The sequence below is a fragment of the Pteronotus mesoamericanus genome, unplaced genomic scaffold (assembly GCF_021234165.1).
Source record: "Pteronotus mesoamericanus isolate MK-2021 breed Mesoamerican mustached bat unplaced genomic scaffold, CSHL_Meso_final scaffold_174, whole genome shotgun sequence".
Classification (NCBI taxonomy): Eukaryota; Metazoa; Chordata; class Mammalia; order Chiroptera; family Mormoopidae; genus Pteronotus; species Pteronotus mesoamericanus.
In genome coordinates this window covers 41,818,596-41,843,186 of record NW_026555309.1, presented here as the reverse complement: position 1 = coordinate 41,843,186, position 24,591 = coordinate 41,818,596, and the positions used below count along the sequence as shown (strand labels likewise).

At 57.6% G+C, this 24,591-nt stretch overlaps 1 protein-coding gene across 1 annotated transcript; it reads right to left on the bottom strand.

Moving 5' to 3' along the window:
* CCN4 (cellular communication network factor 4) lies at positions 1-24,234 on the bottom strand. The gene is made up of 5 exons (XM_054590688.1): positions 24,163-24,234; positions 12,563-12,842; positions 5,695-5,955; positions 1,844-2,037; positions 1-300 (listed from the first exon to the last, which is right to left on the bottom strand). The coding sequence occupies exons 1-5, from the start codon at positions 24,232-24,234 to the stop codon at positions 1-3; spliced, it is 1,107 nt and encodes a 368-aa protein (XP_054446663.1).
* Positions 24,235-24,591: the final 357 nt, after the last annotated feature.

Genomic DNA, 24,591 nt, shown 5'->3' with positions numbered 1-24,591 from the left:
CTAGTTGGCGATTTCTGAGAAGTCAGGGTAGGAGTCCAAGTCCTCAAAGATGTCGTTGGGGTTCCTGCAGCTCAGGTTGCAGAAGCAGGCGTTAATCCATAGCATCTGGCGGGAGAAGCCAGGCCCGTCGGGGCACTGGAAGGAGACGCTGATGGTCTTGGACTTGTAGGGGATGCAGCATCTGTTGTCCGTGCAGACCCCACAGTACTTGGGCCTGTAGACGCGTGTGCTGGTGCAGCCGGCGAGGGTGAAGTTCATGGGCGCCTCTGGCTGGTATACAGCCAGACACTTCTTCCCTTCCTGCAGGAAGGGAGGCGTCAGTTGGGGTGCTCCGAGGATGAACAGCCTCCTTCTGCCCTCCAAGCCCTCAACTTCCCCCTACACTCACCACGTGGGAACAAGCCACCTTACTTTGAGGCCTGCAGCATCTTTAAGCTAGGAAGGCCTCCCATGACACAGCAAGACCCAGCCGTGTTCCGCGGGAGTAAACTGAGGACCACCGGCAGGGCGGGCTCTGCTCGCTCAGGCCCTGCCTCACAGTCTGCAGTTCCCCTTCTTTCCTCCATTTCTGTCTGGCTGCTGCCCTGTCCCTGGTCACAGTTTCACAGGGCACCTTGGCGGCTCTTTCAATCAACCGAACGCCCCCAGCTTGTTCGTGGAGGAAACATCAGGGGACTGGGGGTGGGTGGCAGATCCAGGTATACGCGGCCTTAGGCTCATACAATTTAAGGAAACAAAATTGGTGGTGAAGGTGGGGGTTGGGGGTGTCAAAGGGACTTGAATGAGCTTTGTGGTAAACCCCCGTCTACCTCAAGGGCACCGTGCATTTGCTGAGCTTGGGACCTTTGCTCCTGTGTCCCCTGCGGCGGCTGACTGTTCCATTCATGCTTTCATGATGAGGTGTCTGCTGGGTACCTGCTGCCCGCCAAGCACCAAGAACGCAAGGGCTAAGTGGGGCGGGGAAAATAACCAGGGAGGAAGGAGGGAGAAGAGGAGAAGCAAGAGAAGGAGGAGGTGGAGGGTCCAGAGGACTGACATAGGGACACCTGCAGTGGGGGACAGGAGACAGGGAGGAATCGTAGGCGGCTGGGCTGTTAGGTCTACCCTATCCCCAAGAAATGATCAGTGTTGAATTTTTTCTTCTAAGTGGCACCAGGCATATGAACAGTCCCAAGGCACAAGCGAGGAGGAGGACTTGAATTAGGGTCGTCAGAAGCATTTCTGAGCCTGAGGACAGGGGTGCCGTCTGCTGTGTTCCACTATGGTCCTCGATCATTTATTTTAATTATGTTCCACCCCCAAAGCTGGAAGGGGTGCGAGATCAACAATATCTGAGATCAACTCCAATATTTTATTGATGGGGAGCCTGGGGCTCAGAGATGTGAGGAGATGGCCCCTGGCACGTGCAGTCAGCAGCAGACAGGCGTTTGGCCCCGGGGGTCCCTGGCCCCATGTAGTGCTCCCCCGTCCCCTGGCGTGGCTGTCCTGTGGTGCCCAGGGACAGTTGGCACCGGAGCAGAGAGGGTGGCGGTCAATGAGGGTCCCTCAGAATCATCCCAGGAGAGCTTCTGGAGGCTCCTGGGTTCTCTCTGGAGCAACCTTGATTCTGATAGTATGCTCACTACAATCCCTTCCATTGGGTGGAACGCACAATGCACCAGCCCGGTGAGACGCGTTTCCCCCGTAGCTCTGGGGAGGTGGGCTTATTTATCCCCATTTTACGACGTCCCCGCGAGAAAGTTCAGGAGCCAGGCTCAAAGCCAAGGGTTTCTGCGAGGTCCGACACACCTGCCCCTCTCCCCCACCCCCTCACCCTCCACCCTGGGGTGGGGGGCGGACTCACCTTGATGCGGGGCCGGAGGTCCACGTCACAGGGCCGCAGGTTGCAGAGGCGGCTCTCCTGCTCGGGCCAGCAGCGGGCGTTGGCGCTGGAGACCCGCGTGGAGATGCCCAGGCCACAGCTGGTGGAGCAGGGGCTCCAGAGGCTCGTGTAGGCTATGCAGTTCCGGTGCCAGGGCTCGAGCTCGCCCGCGGCCGCTGCGGGTAGGGGCCAGGTTCCCCGTGAGTCCCCAGCTTCCGCCACCCCCCAGTGCCCCCATCACCACCCTAAGGGCTGGGTCCCTGAAACTCAGCGAGGGGAGAGGCGGCAAGCTGGCTTCTATCTCGTCACAGGTCTCCAGGGAGAGAAGGACTCGTTCTGAGTGCCTTACGCTTTTCCAGAGGGAAGACCATCTTTAGAGACGGGGGACCTGAGTTCAAATCCTGCTCGACCACCTATCAGCCTTGCGATCCCAGACAACGCTGCCCTCTGTCTCCGCATTGGAACAATGACACCTGCCTCGTGGGGCTGGTATGGCCATAAACGGAATCTAGATACTGATTGAGTATGTGTCAGGCACCCACTTGGTGCCGGGCATAAAAGGTTACAGGACACTGTTCCTGCCCCCGCAGAGATTACGTTTATTTGGGGAAAGGCCAAAGGTGGGTGGCTATGTCCAAGGACCCGGCATTTCGTCCGGGCGATGCTGAGGGCACAGTGGTCAAGGGGAGACACAGGCTTCAGGGTCGAACTGTGCGGGTTGAATTCTGAGCACAGCTACCTGACAGGGGGTTGGCCGTAGCCTCTCCCTCCCAGGGCTGGAAAAGATCAGTGGACACATGTGACAGCACCCAAGCTGTCCCTGGCCCTTAGTAGGCCCTCAGTAAGCGTGAGCTCGCGTGGCTTCTTGACCATCGGTCAACAAACACCAACTCTCGGATGGCACTGTTAATGTTTCTGTCCTGCCGTCTAGAACGTGGTGAGTGCTCACTGGTCCTCAGAGGAACGGAAGATGGAGAGAGCAGGGGATGGAGGCGGCAGGAAAGCGGGGAGACAAAGGAGAGATCCCACAGGAAGACAGAATGAGGTGTGCAGGAGACAGACCCGAAGAGGAAGCCAGTCTCAGTCTGTGAAGGGACAAGACGAGAGAAAGGAACGGGCAGAGGGAAGAGGGGAAGGCAGGTGGAGAGAGAGTGTGGGGAGCGGAGGGGAGAGGGAGAGAAAGGTGATACGAATGGGGGGAGAGGGACACGAATAGGAAGAAGGCATCTAATAGGATGAGGAGGAGAAAGAGAAAGGGGAAGTTCTCCACGGCCAGACCCTCCAGGCTAACAGGTGTGCAGGGAAGGTGGACGGAAGAACAGGGGATGGGGGAGGGAGAGAAGAGGGGAGGGGAGGTGGGAGAGACAGAGGGAAGAAAGCAGAGGCCTCTGCAGACAGAGGAGGGCTGGTCTGGGTGGGCAGCGCTGTCAGTATGTGGGGGAGGCAGGCGGGGGAGGGTTTGCCTGGGAGGATAAAAGGGCTTTGGTTTCTGGGACACCCGCCAGGCTCTGCCTGTGCTCGGTCAGAACAGGGTCACTGGGCCACACACGGCAGGCAGACAGCCGCTGCCCTGGTTCCCTGTGGCCATCGGTGACTCTGCCAGGGGTTCGTGCTGAGACGGCTGCTGCCCTGGGCTTGCCAGGGACCCAGCTTTTCCTGTCACCTCCTTCATGGGGCTGCCTCAGCCCCGTGGGGCAACCCAAGCCCCACCCAGAGAGGCTATGCCATCCTGAACCAAGGCAGGGGTGGGGTGGGGTGCGGTGGGCTGGGGGAACCGCTGTCCCTCCTGGTCCAGCCAGACCCACCCTGGTGTGCCCCCCGCTTTCCTGCTTTCCTGGTCTCCAGTTCGCACTGTTCTGAAACACTTCCTTCACTTGGCTTCTGCAAAGCCCCTTTCTGTTTCCAACCTGCCTCTTGGATTTGTCTTTCTCAGCTTCCCTCTCTGCGTCTCCTTAAATGGTGGTGTCCTGGAGGTTCTGCAGAGGGCCACTCTGTCCCCCAGGACGCAAGAAGCAGCGTCTGCAGGGACTTCGGTCGTGACTACTTGCATGGCAGGTGCGACTGGCATCCTGCGGGTAGGGGTCAGGGATGCTCTTACACAGCGCACAGCGCACAGGGCAGCAGCCCCACCGCAGAGAGTTATCTGGTCCGAGCGGCGTCAGGACTGCAGTGAGGAGCCCTTCTCTACAGGATATCTGAGCAATGTCACGCATTTCTCATTTAAAGACATTACCAGGAACCTCAGGACATCCAGACTCTATGCCATGCCTTCACTTCTTCATGTCTACTTTCCTTCTAGAAACAACCTCATCTGCTGTCTGCCGTGTCATCAGATACTCCTGGCTTTCCTCCTACTCCCCTTCTCTGTCTCCTCCTTGCCTCCTCTTCTACTGTCCACCCCTCAAATGTCAGCTCCAGGCCTCTGGCCAAGGCCCTGCTGTCTCAGCTGACACCTTGTCCCTACGCCGTCCCACCAACTTCAGCAGCTCCAGCGGGAGACCCCCAGAGCTCTCCCTGCCCATCTCCTTCCTCCGCTCCGCCCCTGCTGGATGCTCCTCGGGACCACGCCACTGGCGGGGTGCCCAGCCCCGGCCTCCACCTGTCTCTCACAAGGCGCTCTTCCCCTTCCCAGACACAGCCCTCCTCTGGGATTATGTCCTAGGTCAAGACCAGCCCCAGGAGCCAGCCTCTGCTGCTCTCTCCACACTCTGGGTTGATGCCAAGGCCTGCAGCCTCACTCACACAGTGCCCCTCGACCTGCCCCTCTTTTATCACCTCTACTCCCACTGCCCACGTTCATGTCTCCATTTGTCCATCCATCCATCCATTTATCCATCCATTTGTCCATCCATCCATCCATCCATCCATCCATCTACCCATCTGTCCATTTCATCCTCACCCATGTTCTATTTGTCCATCCATCCATCTATCCATCCATCCATTTATCCATCCATTTGTCCATCCATCCATCCATCCATCCATCCATCCATCCATCCACCCATCTGTCCATTCATCCATCCACTCACCCATTTGTCTGCCTGTCCATTTGTCCATCCATCCATCCATCCATCCATCCATTTATCCATCCATTTGTCCATCCATCCATCCATTTATCCATCCATCCATCCATCCATCCATCCATCCATCCACCCATCTGTCCATTCATCCATCCACTCACCCATTTTTCTACCTGCCCATTTGTCCATCCATCCATCTATCCATCCATCCATCCATTTAACCATCTATCCGTCCATCCGTCCGTCCATCCACCCGGCCCCCCCCCACCCCCCACTACGGCAAGCACTGATCAGTACCTGCTGAGTGTCTGGCATTGGCTAGGCTCCAGTAAACTGTGGTGAAACAAGCAGGCCTGCCCCTGTCCTCCCTTTGCAGGGCTTCCTGTGACCTGGCTCTCCTGGCTGCAGCCTCCCCTGTTCCCAGCCTCCACGGTGAGGGAGGCCATCTCCCGCTCTCCTGCCCTAGCCCCTGCGGCTAGTGCCTCTCCTCCCCAGGCACCCACCCGGCCCTCCTCCTCCTCCTCCTTCTCCGCATCCCCCACCATTCAATCTCTTAGGGAGGATAATACTGGATCACACGTGCCTTCCTCATTTTATGCTCAGAGGGTCCCCCTCGGCAGGCAGGACAGAGGCTGTCATGCCCATCTTGCCCAATGGGAAACAGGGGCCAGAGGAAAGGGGACTCTCCCAGGGCCACTCATGAAGGAGGACTGGGAACTGGACTCCAGGCTTTATGCCTACCACAGCCAGGCAGCCAGAGCTCCAGGAGGTCCGCCCCCGCCCCGCCCCGCCCCCAGGGCCGCGCGCAGCACCCACCGAGGGCTCCCGCGTGGCGCGGCGCTGTCTTGCGCAGCCTCCTGGCGTCATCGTCGCACACCCACTGCTCACAGCAGCGGCCGGGCAAGCTGACCCGCCGGGGGTGGCGGCACCAGAGGCGCGGCGGGCGCACGCGGAGGCACAGCGGCGTGCAGCCCACCGCGCCGTCCACGCATGTGCAGTTGAACTTGCAGTTGGGCTGGAAGGACTGGCCGTTGCTGTAGCGAACCCCGTCCAGGACGCAGCCCACGCCGACCACCTCTGCGAACACAGCACGACCGGTCAGGCCCGGTGCCCCGGCCAGGGCAGCCTTCCACCGGGAGTCCGCCGCCTGGGGGCCCCGGGGCGGGGGAGGGGAGACAGCGAAGGCAGGGCCCGCCAGCCATGGGGAGCTGGTGGGACTTGAGCGGAGGGAGAGCGGGAGTCCCTTTAGAGCTTCAGCTGCTGCTCATTCAGTAACACCTGGTGCGAACCTAAGTGGATCTTACATCACCCGCCAGAGGCCCAGGCGCCCAGCTCCCTGTCCTGTCCTGAGCACAAGGCACAAAGCCTGGTACTGACAGAGAGCTGTCCCTGGGGTCAGGGCTCTGAGCAGGGCGGACATGGAAAACCAATCAACACTCGGAAACAAAGATTCCATTCATTCCCAGCAGATCGCTGGTGTGTTGAAGATTCAGTAGTAAACACAGCAGACAAAAGCCACACCCTCACAGAGCTCCCATTGTGGTGGGGGTGACAGAGGAAGACAAACTCATTATCTGGAATGTTGATGGGGACCCGTGCCAGGGAGAACAGTGAAGCGGTGGGGGGAGGGGCACTGGGAGCAGGGCAGCTGCAGAGGTGAATAAGGTGAGCAGGCAGGGCCTCACCGGTGGGAAGGAGGTGAGGGGGCCAGGTACTGGGGGAGAAGCCTTCCTGAGGTGGAGAAGGCCTGGGACGTGGGGCGGAGATGAGGGGCGGGGGGGCTTCCTTGTAGGCTCAGAGGAAGGTGTGGAGTTCCTGGAACCTGACACACAGCAGGCGTCCCCAGGTGACTGTGGACTCAGTGATATGATTATACTTGTCGGTAACAGTGTGGCCGAGCTGAGAATGGACGGAGGGTAACATCAAGGGCAGTGTCCGGAGGCCTCCGCAGCAACCCAGGCGGGAGGTGGCGGAGCCTGGACCGAGGAGGGACCAGAAGCCACGGGGAGAAGGGCTCAGCCTCTGGATACATTTGAAGGGAAGAGTTGCCAGGGCTTGCTGACCAATGGGACGTGAGGAGAGGAGAGGGCTCACGAAGGACTCTTAGTTCTGCGACCTGAGCCCTGGACTCAGTTCTTCACGGGACACAAGACGCCGGGTTGACATCCAAGTGGCTGTGCAGAGTTGGCTGCGGAAGCCCGGAGTTCCAGGAGGGGTCTGGGGCTGCTGGGCTCCCTCCCTTGATGGCGTGCCCTGCTTTGGGGACAGTGTGAGGACGTGCAGGCAGAGAGCCCAGGCAGCAAAGATCCCCACCCCTGGGGACTCGTTTGGAATCCACAGTCTGCCAAGAGCTCCACCTTATCTCCTGCATGTGCCCGCAGATGGTTGTTCGTAGCAGCACCCAGTACCTCCCAGGAGTGCAGGCTTGCCTCACGCTGCCTGGCCTTGGTCCCCTGCCCTACTCTGTGTGCATTTGCTTGCATTGCTGAGTTCACCTATGAGGAAATGCTACCGCATTACCACCCGAGTCTCATCAAGGTTAAGTGCCAGACACAGAATCCTAGCCTGTCGGGGACGCGGATGTGACTGCTGTTTGTCCTCTTGCCGATGTGGGGGGTGACCGTGTGCAAACGAGGTGCAGAAAGGAAAGGCGCTAACACTTCCTGACCACCCAGTCTGGGGCCAGGCACCATCTGATACGGTCTCGCAGTTGTTTCTCCCAATGACTGCACAAGGAGAGCTTATTTTCTTCGTTTGGCTGGCAGGGAGGTCAAGGGATTTATTAGCTGAAGGTGGCCCAACAGGCGAGTGATAGAACTGCACCTCACACCCTGGGGTCTCAATCCACAATCCATTGCCACAGCCAGACAATGGTAACAGAGGGGAAATGGGGGGGGGGGAAGCACTGGGTGAATTACTCATGTTTGTGTTGCATCACCCCAACTGCACCCTCTTGCTCCAGGAAGGTGTGTGCGTGTGTGTATACCCACGGATGTGTGTGCGTTTTGGAGGAGGTGGGGGGACAAGGGTGAAGCAGAAGCCCAGATCTCTGCCCTGTGTGCAGGGACTTCGGGTGGAGGAGGCAGGGGCTGGGGAGCCCTCAGCTCAGGGCTTCTCAGCAGCAGCCGCTCAGCGGCCGCACCGGGATGCTCTCTCAAATTCTGATGGCCCCGCCATGCCCAGAATACGGAGGCAGACCTGGGGCTCCGTGTCTTTATTTTTTGGCCTTGGTATTTTTTTAAAAGCTTCCCAGGTGAATTCACTTTGCAACTAAGACTGAGAACCATAGTTGCTAGAAGCAGCTCACAGTGTCCTGGGAGGCCCGGGGCAGTGGTGCTGGTGGCCCTGACTCGCCTGCCACTGCAGGCTAGAGGGCGGCCATCGGTGGCCTCCAGTGCCGCTGCTCCATTCACTCCCTAACTGATGGGAGGGCCAGCTGGGTGAAGCTGGACGAGTTTCCTTCACCGCCTCCTATCTAATCTCCGACTTGCAAGTGCGGGCACAGCCTGGAGAGCTTTCCTCTCACTGAAGGACTTCCAGGAACTCAGGTGACCCTGCTCTGCCTTCAGGCCTTCCCTCCCCTCCCCTACACCCCTAAAGGGCTGTCAGCTGCGTGGGAGCAGTGATAGCGGGTCAGGCCTTGTTGGAACCCCGTCATTGTATCACTGCATGAATGCATCTGTGGGTGGATGGACGGATGACGGATAGATGGATGGATGATGGATGGATGGGTGGGAGGCGGGGGGAGCCCCGATCTTTGCATTGGGTTGCTACTATGGATCAGGCACTTGACATCTCAAACACCTAAAGAGATAGGCATTATGTGTCACTTTTCCTTGGAAAGTGACCCTTAAAAGGTTAGGTAGCTTAGTTAGCTGGTTAGTGAGTCAGTTAGTTGCCCTTAGTTATGGTGCCAGGACTGGAACTCAGGTTGCCTGGTTCCAAAGACCATGCGTAGAGTATTGTCTCCTCCCTCACTCTCCACGCTGGGGCATCTGGGCCTCGAACTGGACCTGCCCCCTCTCAGGATGACCTCAGACAGGGGTGAGAAGCCCTCGACAGGGGGCAGTTAAAACAAAGCAACACAACCGTGAGCACGGGACCGATCCCATCTGAGGCTTGAAGGCGTTCCCTTGCTGATTTGCAACAACCACACGAGGTTGGTTTGATCCAGCTCCTTAAGTGATGTGCCCAAGGTCACGTAGCCAGCAAGCGCCAGCGCCAGGATTCAAACCCAAGCCTGCCCGCCTGCCCAGGGCACGGCCCCGGCAGACCACACTGCCCCAGGCCTGCCCCAGCGGCGAAGAAGGCAGAGTGGTGTCTGTGTGCCAGAAATAGCCAAACAGGAGAATTCAGAGGCCGCTCTCTGCCCACAGAAGTGTTTAGTTTGGCTCACAGCATATTTTAAGAATCTTTTTTTGACCACGTTGCCAACATGTACAAATTATACCCAAATCTGGATTTTTGGATTTTCTTGAAAACCGAGCAGAATGGCCAAGACCACGCTCGCTTTCCTGCCTGGCCGGCGTGCCTGGCGCCCAGGACCGGCCACCTGACAGCCCAGGCTTGCGCACGCCACTTGGCCATAGCCCCCGCCATTCTCCCTTTGAGCTCTCTGTCCCAGTGCTGCGAATGCTTATTTTTATTACCTGCCTTGTCCTCAGCTCGTTACGGGCCCCTCTCCAAGGACAGAGTTAACTTGTCTGGGAACCATCCTTTGGTTGAGTTGACCACTGGGTGAATTTTTCTGTTTAGAGGAACTCTTCCTTCTCTTTCTCCTCTGGTCCCCAGGTGTCTTCCTCCCTAAAACTGGCAGACCCTGGACTCCTCTTTCCTGAACGAGGGTCTCACAAACTCAGACACTGTGTCAGTGTTTCTGGAAAGATGTTCAGTAGAATACTAGTGAGTTGTGTGTGTGTGTGCGTTTGTGTGTACACACATATGTATGAAATGTGTGTATGAGTGTGTGTATGTGTATGGTGGGGGTGGGTGGGTCAAAATCTACCTGGACAAAAGCGTTCACCGTGCAAATAAGCTTGAAAAGACAAGGCTTCTTATGATAGCCCCCTCTTTGGAATTTGACAATGGACATGAACATTAAAATCTCTGAGAAGTTCTGTAACATTTGTTTAACTTTACTTATTCCAATGTCTGCAAACCTAGATGACCAGGGGATCTTTGGCAAGTATGATACCTATGAAACTCCCCCTATAGACCATGGTTTTCCTTCCAAATGAAAGGAAGGAAACACAGAGGCTCGTGGTGAGGGGAGCTGAGAGGCTGTCGTGGGTAAAGCAGGGCCTGAGATATAGAGAGCTGGGCGGGGTGGGAAGGCGGTTTCCCAGGCCCTGGGTGGGGCGGCGGTCGGGGCCTGCACAGTCTCTGAGTCCAGGAGAGAATGTCTACAAAGGCGTGGTGCCTGGCACATGGTAAAATGTCAATACAACTTTAGAGATTGGTATAGTCACAGCGAACTGAATGGCCTTTCCAACGCCCTTGAAGAACAGCTGTGAAAGGGGGAAGAAGTGATGACACAGCGTCCTACACCTGGAGGGGACTCTGGTGCCAGGAGGCTGAGCTGAGTTCCTGACCTGGGTTTGGGACAGAGTCTATGGCTGGCTGTATGCAGGAGCGCCCCACCCCTTACCTGCAGTTCTGCTCCCCACGGTTCCAGTTACCCGTGATCAACCATGGTCGGAAAATATTCAGTGGAATATTCCAGAAGTTAACAGTTCACAAGTTTTGAACTGCAGGCTGTTCTGAATAATGTGATAAAATCCCATGCCATCCTGGTCTGTCCCAATGGGAACATGAGTTGCCCTTTGTCCAGCATGTCCACGCTGCAGATGCCCCATCTCTTAGTCCCTGAGCAGCTGTCTCAGGTGTCAGATCAACTCTCATGGTGTCACAGGGCTTGTGTTCAAGTCACCCTTATTTTCCTTTGTAACACCACGTTCACTTAACATGTATTACATGCAGTACATCGCTATGATTTTTCTACTTATTATTGGTTATTATTATTGACCTCTGTGTCTAATTTATATATTCTACTCTATCATAGTAGATTTAAAAAGGTAGATGTATGTTAGCTGTCAGCCTCACACTTGAACGTACACAAGGGTCACCTGGGAATCTTGTTGAAGATGTGGCTTCTAGCCCCACTTCCGGAAGTGTGGTGGGCTCAGGAATGACACTTTTAACCAGCCCATCAGGTGATTCTGGGCGGGTAGTGCTGTAAGTCCCATTTGAACACAGTGGACTGGGGGGCTGGTGCTGAGTCTGAATACAAGGAATAAAAGAAGAAGGGAGTATCACCAGGGGTTCCTGGCACAGCTACAGAGAGATGACTTGGTATGAAAGTGGAGGCTTGAACCAATGATAAAAGAGCAGGAAATGCTCAAGAATTAACCACGAGGCTCAGGGGGGATCGTCTGACTTGGAACTGCATACGTAACTCATCAACAACCCCTCTCAGGAGATACAGTGGGTTAGCTGAGAATGAGAGACAACGTTGCATGCAAATACGTAACAGGGTATACACAGAGACAGAGTTACGGCGAGGGCTTGATTCAGCACCAAAGGTAAAAAGAGGTTCTTGGGTTTACGAGGCTTCGTGGAACTTTCCAGAAGTCAGGCTGCTTTGTCATGATGCCTGGTTGCCTCCCTGTATCATGCCGGGTCATGCATCACAGGTAAATGCTTAGATGATTCAGGCCAAATGAATTCCAGTTGGATAGAAGCAGGAGATCAGAAAGTCCCAGAAAGGAGGTCTTTGGGAACCAAAAAGGGCCTGGTGTAGCCCTTAAAGAGAAAAAAGAGAATACCAACAGCCTCCCTTACATGAGGATATTATAAAGACCAAGAGGAGAAAAAAAGAAAAAAAAGCAAAGGCAGATAGAAACTCCAGGGAAAACATAAAGGCTTCATCAGAAAGGAAATTCAAACAAGTGCACTGTCTCATGCTGTAGTAAACAGCATTTACATACTCATAACAGCATAAATTGTGATTACTGCATAAACAAAAATATGACAACAACATTGGAATACAGAGAGGTGTCAAGGGGTACTGAGGGGCTAAGTCATTAGTTCATTAGCTATCATATAAGATCATTGATAGATATTTAAGCTAATCAAGATATAACAACTGATGTTTATTATGTAGTCATAACCATATACCAGAAGAAAGGATTAAAATGTTAAAACCGACTGTCGTAACTGAATGTGGGTGGGAGGTAGGAAGAAATAATTTCAGGCTTTTATTCTTTCAAGACTATGGAATTTTTGAAGCGTATATTATTTTAATTTACAACGTCACTAAACTAGCTGGAGCTTGGCAGGGCCCAGTGGTCCTGGGAGGCCACGGGCATCCAGCAAGGGGTCCTACCCCTAAGGGAATGAAGGAAACCAGGCCGAGCCTTTCCCAGAAGCTCCTTCTCCCCCAGCATCTGCCGCGGATGTGCCCCCAGGTCGGAGAAGAGAGCGGGACACCGGGTTCCGGAGACAAGAGGAATGCGGGCATCTCCCCTCGTCCGGTAGGGCCCGGCCTCTGGCCCCTGATGAAGGATGGGGGTGGGGGGCACCTCCTCAGAGCAGGAGCCTGGCCGCAGGAGGCCCCAGTGAGGGGCCCTGGGCCGGAGCTGGGGACGCAGGGGGGTGGCCGGGAGGGAGAGAAGGTGTCACTTACGTGCACACACTCCTATTGCGTACCTCGGGCGGTCCCCGCTGTAGTCGCAGTAGAGGCCCCGGTGGGGGTCACAGGTGGCCGCCTCTGTGCAGTTGTCCCCGAGCTGCTGGGCGCACACCTTACAGCATTCGCAGCCGTCGGTGATGAGGCTGACGCCCAGCGGGCAGCGGGGTGGGGACGGCGGACACTCACATGGCCACTTGCAGAATTGGGGGCGTGAAGTCGTGTCCTCCGGGGGTGCCGGGGCGAAGGCCATGGCCGTGGGGGCTGGAGAGAGGGCCTGTGGGGGGAATGGCAGAGGTGAAGGGGGGCTGCCGGGCAGGGGCCAGAGGCCAGGGGCCTGCCATCTTGGTGTTCAAAAGGTTTACATAAAATTATATTTTTCCAGCACGCTTTTGATCATTGAACATCTCCCTTCTCCTCAACAGAAAGAGTAAGGCCGAGAACCCAGAGTGCAGAGACGTGAAGCCAGTTGCCTGCATCCCCCTGCTGGTGCGCAGTGGGCCCAGATTCTGCACCAGACCTCCAGCCATGCGAAGCCCCGTGCCTGTCCCCTTCCCTACCCCTCATCCTTCACCCCACGGGTAAGCGGGTCCGGGTCCGCCGCGTTTGACAGATGTGGGAGCTGAGGCCCTGTGTACTCCACAAAGGGTCCTTACGAAGAGCTCCCAGAGCCTCAGGTCTCAGATTGGACACCTGGGTTCAGCCAGCTGACTTATTATTACTATTATTATTACGGTATTTGCTCTCTGAGCACCAGGAAAGGGCTGCATGCACAGGGACTTCAAGCTGCCTCTCCCTCTGGGATCCAGTCACCTTCCCCCAGCCCCCCAAACCACCACCCAGACCCCTTACTCTTTACACGGGAGACCCGGGCTCAGGAGGAGGAGAGCTGGCCGTGCGCAGAGTGGGGCTGCGGCCAGACACCAGCCGTCCAGGCCTGCGTGGTCCCTGCGGGTAGCACCCAGTCCGGACGTCTCACCGGTGACTCCAGAGCTCTAAGGGCAGCCGAGGCTGCCCGGGACTTCCGTGGGGGCGAACGTGGGACCCAGGCCACCCCCTCCATCTCAAAAGGGAAGAGCCCTGCCCTGTGGAATTTGTAGACCTGCATTTCATTCTTTGAACAACAGGTGGCGAGATATCCAGACAGATTCTTCCTTTGCTAAGGAGGAAACTGAGACCCAAAGCTGCAGAGAGACAGGTCCAGGGCAACATGGCCCATGTCTGGACTGTGGCACAAATGACCCCCTCAGCCCTCCCTTCTACCTCCTCCGCCTCCCTTGGGCCCTTTCAGCCACTCAGCGAATGCTTGTGTAGCTCGCTCTGAGTCTGCCTTAAGTTTCAGGCATTTGAAGAGAAACTGGAAAACTTCCTGTGCCTGTGTAACCCGCAGCTTATAGGAAAGACAGCCAGGGAGGGGATTTATCACAATGTGAGGCTGCGTGCGGCAGGCCGGGCCTCCAAGGGCGCCCCCCCCGCCCGCCCAGTGCCACCTTGCCCTGAAAGGTGGTCCCAGTTGAGATGCCGATTAGCTGGACTTTTGGTTCTGAGTCTGGTGCATCGTCAGTGCAGTAAATGCCACTTTGACCATGGAAAGGCCTCCGAAAGTCAAAAAGGCAAGCCTCACTTGTAGGTTTTGTCCCCTCCAGGCTCGGTCTCAGGCAGGTTTGCTGGCGGAGCAAACGGCCCCAGGACCGGCAGTGCTCGTCCGTGTTCACCTGGGAGGCAGGTGTTTGCCTGCCCTCATTCACTTTTCCCCAAAAGCACCACATGACTGCAAACCCCGAAATCATTCAAAGCAACCACGCACACGCACGTGCACGCTTCTTTCTGACTCTACAGGGAGACAAGGCTTCCGTGCCTTCCACAGGCCACGTTAGATGTGCCGCCTCCTGCACTGGAGGATGGGGAGCGGCATCCTCCGCCTCTGCCCAGGAGACAGCGTGAGACCCGAGACAGAAGTGGCTCTCTCGGTTGGCCTCGGACAAGCCTCCTAACCGTTCTGGGCCTCAGTGCCCCCATCGGTGACGTGGCCACGGGAATGCCCCGCCAGCAGCTGCTGGGGGCTGAGGGACACCGTGTGTGCAGAGCACTCGTGCAGGGTCTGGCGTGTGGCAGACACTCAAAGGCGTGACTCCTCCTCCCCACCTCATCCCCACAGTGCCCCCCCAAAGCACTTGGGCCCTGGACACTTTGAGCTGAGCCGGTGAGCTGTAACCTGGTGGGACCTCTCTCCACATGGTCGCTGTCCAGCTTGCTGTCTCCATACCACGCTCAAGGTCCCCCGCAGGCAGCGGCAGAGGAGGCCCCTGGGCAGGGGGAAGTGGCTGTGTGTGCCCTGGCCCTGCGGAGGGATGGGCTCGCAGCCCTCTGAGCCAGGCCCTTGCCGCTGGCACCACCTAGTGGTGTGAAACCTCCAGATTCACACACACGCTCACGCACGCGTGCACACACACAGGATGGCATGGCTGTCCACCGGCCCTTTGCCCTGGAACATGGACCATTGTCATAAGAATACGGACTCTCCCTTTCCAACCTAAAAGGAGCAGGAGAAGCGTCTAGGCCCAAGAACAAAGATAAGAGGCACCCAGGCCTCTGTGCATTGACTCCTTTGAGAAGTGACCCAGACCCCAGTCCCAGCACGCTTGCCCTTCTGCACCTGGAGGCCAGCCATCGGCACGGCTGTCTTCAGCCCTGCTGTGGAGCCTGTCCACTGCCGGGGGTGCAATGTGCTGTTGCAGCACATACCTGTGCTGATCTTGAACGGACGGTCTGGGGCCTTTGTGGGGTGTGTCTCTGGTCGTCACTCCAGAGCCCCACGCTGGGCCTGAGGAAACATCTAGAGCCTCGTATCAGAGCTGAAGCTCTGCAGATCACCCCTTGACATCACCCTGGCTCTGCTACCTGACCGGGCTGCTTTTAGGGTCCCCCATGCCCCGGCCTGTGAACAGCACAGCCCCCTGACTCGCCGCCCTCTGCCACGCCCTCGGCTCTGGTGGACCATGAGATCACATCTCTTGTGATTCTCTATTTTCAGCCACAAGCAGTAAACCTGTCTTGTTTTATGGGCAAAAACCATTAAGCATGAATCTCATGCAGGTAGGTGGTAACATAGGAAGATCTGGAGGAAGCTCTGTGTCACCTGCAGCCATAGACGAGGTGGCGAGTGCCCCAAGACCTCCTGAAGCTCTTATCAGCCTCCTGCGTTCTTTGAAGTAGAGCCTGCCTAGCTTTCCCAGGCCCAGACGGGAGCAGGCTGCAAAGCCGGGGCCCTCCCCCGACGGCCCCGATTGCTGTCCTTTCATCCTCGGCCAGCTGCCCAGCCGGGGCTGGCTGTGCCCACTGTACAGATGGAGAAACTGACCGAGGCCAACCCAGTGCCACACGGAGCCTGCGTTGTTTTCATCTAACAGCGGATGTGAAGAGGGACATACGGTGGAAACAAAGAGAATGCTGTCTCAGAAAGGCCAGAGAGAAAGCCCAGCCTTGGACCCATCCAAGTTGCAGCTGGTCACATAAAATTCTCTTTAACGATGTGCTGCTGGAATGGACTTTCTGCAGATGCCACGTGCTTACAGGGAAGACAGGAAGGAGGAGGCAATGCCTATATGTGTCCCCACAAGGCAGAGCGCCCAGTGCTCGCTCAGTCACATCCTGTCCCTGTTGGGTTCCGCTTGCTCAGCACCGAGCACACCAACCTCACCCACCGGTCCGGTCCTCCCTCCCAACAACTGAGCCCTGCTCAAACCGAATCCCTTCCCTGACGGTTCCCAAACGCTGCCGCGTGCTCTAAGCACCTGGAATCTTTAATAAACACCGATGCCTGGACATGGTCACCCCCCTGCCCCCTGACACCCTGACTTAGGTGGGGTAGGCGGGAGCCCGGCACTGAGATTTTTCCAGGGGGTTCAGAATGCATCCAGGATTGAGAACTTCCCACAAAGTCCTGTGGACCTTGTTAAAATGCAGATCCCTGGGCCCCACCTTGACTATGTGGCTTCCGTTCTACGAGGCGGGGCCCAGAATCTCTGTTTTGGCCTGACTTCTGGTGATTCTGGTGGGATGGGGACCATTCCCCAGGGCTGGGTGGGGGAGGGAAAGCGTGGGGACAGCAGGCCAGCTCCCTCTGTTAACCTGTGACTTGTGTGCCTCTACCCTGCCTGTGCTGCTCACTCCTTTCCACACACCAGTTCATGAAGAGCACACGCCCTCGGTGCCGACGCGGGGCTCGCCGCCACTTCGTAGGTGGGCCTTGTGCAGTTACCTGAACCTGATGTGCTTTGCCCTTGATGTTCCATTGAAATGACGGAAAGATGGAAAGAGAAAGGAGCGTAAGTGTCTGCTAAGGCCTGAGTGTTTGTGCTCCTCCCCAATTGACACTGAAATCCCATCTCTGAAGGGGGTGGCACTAGGAGGCGGGGCCTAGGAGGGGGGTTGGTCATAAGGGTGGAGCCCCCACGAATGGGATTAGTGCCCTCACCCCTCCCACCCTGGGAGGACCCACGGGAGATGTCAGCGATGGACCAGGAAGAGAGGCCCTCACCAGATGGCGACCATGCGGGCACCCTGACCTTGGACTTCCAGCCTCCAGAGCTGTGGGAAATAAACTTCTGTTGTTTATCGGCCATCCGGTCAGCGGTATTTTGTTACAAATAGACTATGGTATTGCCACCAAATAGACTACAACCGAGTCAGACACTTAACCCTCTACACAAGGAGGGGAATCAGGGGGCAGGTTGAAGTGACGAGTTGACCACCTTTATCATACTTACTGGATAAACTGAAGCAGATTACAACTGGGAAGGGAAACAGTTGAGCCTCTGCAGGAAGGGCTGCAGGTGCATTTTGAGACAATGTTCAAAGGTGAGCAGACGCTGTGGATTTTATGGTGTGTCCTGACTCTGAAAATGGGTCTGGGAACAGGTCAGTCTATAATTTGACTTTGATGCGTCAGTTTTACTTCATTTTCACAAAAATGCATGGCTGTGGGCAAGGGAGCAGAAAGTGGGGGGCTGGCGGCGGTGGGTGGGGCCCGCAGGGGACCTGAGCCGGGTCCCCGAGCAGGTTCCCCGTGGGTGAAGGAGGTGGGCGCGCCCGCTGCTGAGAGCCTGCGTGCCGCACCGGAGAAATAGCCTCTAGAGGGAAGCGCGAGGGCATGACTTCTGAGCGAGGGGAGCCCCTCTCCCCAGCCCGCTGTTGCTCCCAGCTTGGTGGCCGGCGCCCACGCTCCCCTCTCTGCACTTCTGTTTCCTCCTTTGTAAAACAGGGATGAGGACAGCATCCTCCCGCGGCCCCCAGAAGTCACTAGAATTATCGCCATCTCACAGATATGGAAACCAGGGCTTACAGAGCCCGAGCAACCATAGGGCCTCACAGCTGGGAAATGGCCGTGACCCGCGTATCCCTCCAAAGCCCTTGCTTGCCATCGCCACGCTGCACTGCTCCCTCATTCGCTCACATTTACCCATCCACTCATTCCCTCCTCCACCCACCCACCCACCCCACACCTGCACGGAGCGTCTCTTATGCGGCTGGTGCTCAGATAAGGAACATGTGGCCCCTACCCGAAGGGAGTCACAGACCAGAGACCCACAACGTAAGACAATACGGGGTGCGGAGGATTGTATGGAATTGAGCCCAAGCTAACAGGGGTCCCCAGGAAAGGATAACGGAGCCTCTTGGAGGGCCTTTAAAGGACAAGTTGCTCTTTCTGGCCTCTTCTGTGCCCAGCACTGCGCCTGGCACACCCTGGGCAAGCTCTCCGTGAACAACAGGGCAAGTCCCAGCACTTGGTTTGCCGGAGTTGGGAGGCCACACCCAGATTCTCCACAAGGGGGCAGGGTTGAGACAGAAATGGCCTGAGCTGGTCCCAGGCGGACAGGGGCTCTAGGAAGCAGTTTGTGTTCACTCCTCTCCTGGAGAGAGAGGCCGGGGAAGCTGGGAGAATGTGGCCCAGGCGGGGGCCTAGACCCACCCGCCCTCCCCACCTGCTTCACTGCTTTGTTCTCACATTGCCGGTGTAACTGACCGGGCAGCCACCACGTGAGAGGGTGGACGCCTCTTATGGGAGCACCTCCCAGGAGTGAACCCCTAGGGATCTCGACCTGGGTCTCTGGTGGGGCTGCCCTTCAGGTATCTGGCAAGGAGCTCCTTCTCCTGGTCTTCTCGCCATCCAGGCGCGGCTGGGTCCTGCCCTGAAGGCAGGGTTACGGGGCGCTCTCTCAGAGTATTTCCCATCCTCAGACCACCTCCTCCTCCGCCCGCCGCCCCAGGGCCCCCCCAACCCCGGCCCCGCCTCACAGCACAGGCCCCTGCCCTGGCTCCTGGGCTCAGCAGGACTCAGCGCAGGGGTCCACAGAAATGGGGCGCCCCTCGCTTTCTCTCCGCTGGGCTGGGACTCTCATTTTCTCTCCACCCTCACGCACACCCCTCCTCACGCACACCCCCCCTCACACCCCCGCACCAAAGCTCAGCAGATCCACAGTCGTCCCCAGCCTGGACTGGCCTCTGGGTTGGCGGCCTTGGGACGGCCGGGCACAGATTCTATCACAGCCCCTGGAATGTCCCTTATACAGGTTCTGAGAGGCCAGTTCCTTCTCCTCTGATTCTACCTCCCTCCCCCTCCCCCCGCTTCACTCAGGGAGAGGCAGAGAAGGTGGAGGGGCAGGAGGGTTGCCGATTAACAGAATGTCAAGGCTGGAGGAGAGACTAGTGTCCACCGAATTCAACGGTGTTTTAAGTCAACTGTGGGTAAAAACCTTCAAGGCACCCCTTACCACGCAGGTGCCTGGGGGTTCTCCCCAGGAGTTAACACTCAGGGCCCTGGAACTGGTATTTTTCTCCCACGGCCCTCGGATTCCTCAACACACTCCTCTCGGCTGGTGTAAAAATCTGCCTCCAGCATGTGAGCCACCCTCCACGGCAGGGACAGGGCCAACCGTTCACCACCGCATCTCCGGAAACAGGAAGGGGCTGGGCACGAACCCAGGCTGTTGGAGTTCATTGGAAGAATTATATGGATGGGCTAGGAAATCCCTGGTCGGCAACCAGGGCCCCGACTCGGGGTCAGAAGACGTGAGTCTCCCCTGTAAGAGTCATTTTCAGCAGCACCACCTTCATCGCCGTCGGCACCGTCAGCACCATCCTCATCACCTCCATCCACAGCGTCACCACCCCCACTATTTCTTTCTCCCACATGGCAAACCAGGAGGGGTCACTGACTCTCTCTAACCGTGAGGGGAAGCTGGCCAGGATGTGAAAACTTCGGAGCTTCAGAAGACCCCACGCTCCCAGCATGGAGCCCAGCTCATCCTACCAATCAGCCTGCCTCTCTTCCCACCCACCTGGCACTGAGACGCGCCTTTATAAACCTCTGCTCCCTGTCTGCTGTCAGCGTTCCCACCTGAGCTGGGACTGCCCCGCCCCCCGCCACGGGGACAACGGGGACCATTGTGTGTCTTATCTCCTCTCCATTTTTTAATTCCCCCCACAACCCCAGGAAGTGAGAATTGATATCGCACCTTTCACAGAGGTAGACATGGGCTCAGAAAGGCTGCGTTACTTGTCTGAGGATGCACAGCTCATAAGTGAAGGAGCTGGGATTAGAACTCTCAATATTTTCCCCTCCTTGCCTATTATAATTCCCCTGTCTACACCTGTGTCTTTCCAAACTAATGCTGTCTAGTAAAACCATAATGTGAGCCCTGTGTGGAATTTGACGCGTTCTGGTAGCCACCCTAAAAGTAATAAGAAACAGGTGACATTTGTTTTAACAAAATATGATGTATTTAGTTTAACCCAATACATGAAAAGTCTTATCATTTCAATATGAAGTCAATAGAAAAAATTACAATGAGAATCTCACATTCTCGTATTCGCTCTGAGTCTTAGAAACCCGGCGTGTATTTACCCTGACGGCTCCTTCGGCACTCGCCACATGTCCGATGCTCACTAGCCTCCGAGCGGGTCTGGACTGTAAGGACACTGCTTGCCTCCCCGGCGTGTGGTTTTCGAGTTGATGGACGCAGAGTGCTCAGGCCACCGGGGAGCCCGTGGCCCCTGGGGCGCAGGGTGTTCGCTGGCGCTGGGAGCGAATAAGCTCTGTGCCCACATTCTGCCCCTGGGCATCTGCAGCATCACACAGAGCTCGCCTGGCCCCTGCTTGCTTTCCAGACTGCAGCTGGCATCCTGCCCGGCCCCTCCTGGGACCCACCCTGAACCATATGGAACCCACAGCGTGTGCTGCGACCCCTTCCTGCTGCCCTGCTGTTTGTACAAAGCCAAAGGCAGCCCCCTGGTGTTCGGCCGCTCTGCGGGCGGGGCCTGGCCGGGGCGCCTCTCCTCCATGCTGCTGGTGAGCCCAGGGAGCCCGCCCAACCCGAGGTCTCCCAGGGAGCATGGCTCTGTCCCCATTCCAGAGGGCGAGCTGCCAAGGGCCGCGCCAGGTGGCACCACGTGCCGGTCCCTGCAGAGCGTCCACCAACGCCCCAGGCAAGCAGTGGGCAGAGGGGCCCTGAGCTTGGAGCCATGCGTCCAAGTGGCCAAAAGAGGCTCTGAGCAAAAGGACACTCGTGGGCCTGGGGGCACAGGGCGGATTTGACACGCTTGCTCGGGTCCCAACTGTGGACAGGAGCGGTGACGGAGGCATTATCACTCCCGTTCTCTCTTTTTAAAGAGGGCGGCGCCACACCCTCGGGGCTGTTCTACAGGGGTCCTGGGTGTGTGGGGGTGGGGGGGGCGAGTTTGCAGCTTCGCCCCAGCACGATGTCTGTAGGCCCTCCCGCGCACCGTGGGCCCGTAGGTGCTCAGACAAGCCGCGATCACACGCATGCCACGCACGCCACACATACGTTTCTGTGGGAGAAGTCGGAGGGGTGCCCCAAGGCCTCATGGTTGCCCAGGAACTTGTGAGCACAACATCTGTGCACCCAGTCCCACGCTCTGACCCTCAAGGGGTCTTGTGTTTGCTCCCCAGCAGCAGGGAGCCGGGCGGGGGCTGAGGCTATGAAGGCAAGGAGGTCCAGAGCCGTTAAGGGACTTGCTGAAGGTGGAGTGGCCAGTGGCAGAGCCTGCCCCCAGCCTCTCTCCCCAGATGACAGCTGCCCTGTTGCCTCTCATTGCATCGTAGGGGTGGCTGGCATCTGCCCCACTAGCCTGTAAGCTCTAGCCTGTCGCCTATGCACAAACATGTGGACCGCAGTGAAGGTCGAGGGCTCAGGGCCGAGAGCCGGACCTAGGCTCAAAGGTGGGCTCCACCGTGTCTTAGCTGCGTGGCCTTAGGCAAGTGACTTAACTTCTCTGAGCTTCAGGTTTTGCACCGACAAAGGAGGACAATGACATCTGCTTAACAGTGTTGCTATGAGCATTTTAGGAGGCACTGAATAAGGGCCTATTGGCCGAACCGAGGAAGGTCTTCGTTATCTCCAGATGGCATCTGGCCCAGGGCCTGGCAGCGCCCACTGAATGCAGCCCCTTTCTCTCAGCACCTGGTGGGCACTGCACATTGAGGAAGGAAGAACGGAACCGAGAGGCGGAACGCAAGCCGTCTCTGCCAGGCCGCTCTATCATGCACGGCGTCCCAAAAAGACTGGGCTCCGCGCCTGCTCTCGCGGCCTGTCTCGCCCCTTGATTTCTCTCTCCCTCCTTCGATTACAGAAGGTTTGACCACCCGATATGGCAAGGCTGCCCCTCGCAGCCCCACTTCCTCAAACTTTCTTGGCAATTCGCACAGGCTTTTCCTTCCATAGGAACATCTCTATCATTTTTTCCATTAGAATCCCGCCGGAACCCAGTGGCCTCGCATTCCGTTCACATGCCGGTATGGGGAGGGCGGCTGTGGCTGGAGTTTGGCTACAAGCAGGGTGCTGGTTGCCATCGGTCCCGCAGCCGTCACCGAGGGGTGGGGGGTGGTAAGGGTGCCCCAAGTGGTCCAGCGCTGGGCTTGTGTGGGGAGCTCTGGAACCAGGGAGCAGGTGGGTGGTATGAGATTCCCAGAGAAGGTCCCCAGGCGGGGGCTGCACAGAGGAGAGGTGTCTTGCCTCCTCCCAGGAGCCTTCCTTCCATCCTGCTGCCTGGGGCCGTCTAGACTCTTGGGTCCTGCGCCTGTCCCTGCAGCTGAGCCCACGGCCCAGCGTCCCCTCTTCCCAGCACCGGGGGCCCTGTGAGGCATGTGGGGCTCCAGCGTCCTGGAACCCCCGGCACGCTGGTCCCCTCCCCTCGTCACTCAGACCTTGCTCCGCCACGGCTGTCACCTCTTCTCCATCCAGCCCCTGTCCTCCCAGCCGGAGCAGCCCTGGAGTTCGGGCTGGTTTGGCTCCTTCTGGTCTGCAGGAAATGCTCAGTTTCCCCCTGACTTGGAGAGCTCGGGAAGGAGGAGAGGGACTTGGCAGGAGAGGTCTATGTCTGAACTCTAGCCACGGGTCGATTATGGGACCCTGGGCAAGCCTCTTACCTGCCCTCTCTCTGTTTCTTTCATTTGCAAAGATGTTAATTGTGTGTGTGGCGGGGCGGGGGACACACACCACGCAAGGTATGGAGGATTCAACAATGAGCCTGAGGACTCTCCCTGCCCTTGATACACTCCCCCTGCACGGGGGCTCGGGAGGCACCCACCCCCCGGCCCCTGCAAGGCAGCTGGCCTGCAGTGGGCCGTCAGCTCTCAGCCTCAGATCCAGTTCAATCAGAACCCATGTCTTGGAGCCCATGGGAAAGTTACTTGCTTCCCAAGCCTCAGTTTCCTCATCCATGAATGGGGCACATGGACCCCAGAGGAAGCTGTCAGTGTGAACAGGGAAGAAAGCCCCTCTTGCCATCCTACCTCCAGCTCTTGGCTTTCTGACTGGCCATCGCCAGGCTGAGGGGTGCAGCTGCCCCCCGCCTGCCCATGCCTGACCCCACGCCCAGCCCCGAGGGCTGGCCCCTTGCTGCCACGTCTCTGGCTCCCCTGGCTGCTCAGAGAAGCAGACCTTCCTCCCTTCCCCTCGGTGTGCCCGGGGATGGACGTGGGGGACAGGGAAGCCCAGGAGGCCCTGGAACAGCAGGCATCATCTGTAGGACCTGAACGTGCACGCCTCACACACTGGAGACCGTGTGCGCCCAAGGCGGCAGTGCTCAGGGGCTAGGAATCGTCCCGAGCACTGTTTACTCAGGAGGCTCCTTTGTTGAAAGCTGGCATTTTCCTTTCCAGCTTTTCTTGGCATTTTCCATGTCCCCTTGCTGTAGTACACCCAACCCTTGGGGACTCATTTTTTCCAAACCCAAAGGCTCAAGGAGTCTCCTAACAACTTGCTCACTGTACGCTGCTCAGAGAGGGTGAGGGACTAGCCCAAGGTCACACAGCCAGTCCTGGCAGAGCCGGGTCTGGCGTCCAGACCCCACCTCCTGGGGCGCCTACCTCTCAGCTCGGTTTCAGGTGTGGAAGGAGGCACGGAGGAGGACCTGTTACTCCGTTTCTTCAGGTGTTGCCCCTTCCTCCTCGCCCCGCCAGAATCTGCTGACCCCAGGCAGCCTCCTGCTCACCCTGGGCCTCACCCTTGTCCCCCCACCTCCAACCCCTCTCACCCTGCTGGGTCCCCTCTCCAAGCCTCCCCAGCAGGACTCACCGTGGCCAGGGCGCCGCCCGCGGCGGCAGCTGCGGTCACTACTGCCAGCGTCCAGGGCAGGAACCACCTCATGCCTGGGAGTCAGTGGCAACGGCATCGACCGAGCAGCCCAGAAGACACAGCAGCTCTGGGGCAGCTGGGCTGAGGCTGGCCAGCCCATCAGGAGCACCAGCTATGGCTCTTCCCGCAGCCCTTGGGGAGGTTTTATTAAAGTGAGATCTGACGTCAGGGGTAAGGACAAACCCTGCATTTTCCTCTGAAAAAAAACTTTTCCTGCCTCTCTCCCTCTTTTTTTCCCCTTTCTTCCCTCTGTCCCCACCTCCAGCCCAGGCTTGGCCGGCCTCCCCGGCTCTGAGAGTCTTAAAGGGAAAGTTACAGGGCTGTGATTTCACGCAGGGGCGGCACATTCTCGCAGAGGGGGCTGGTCAT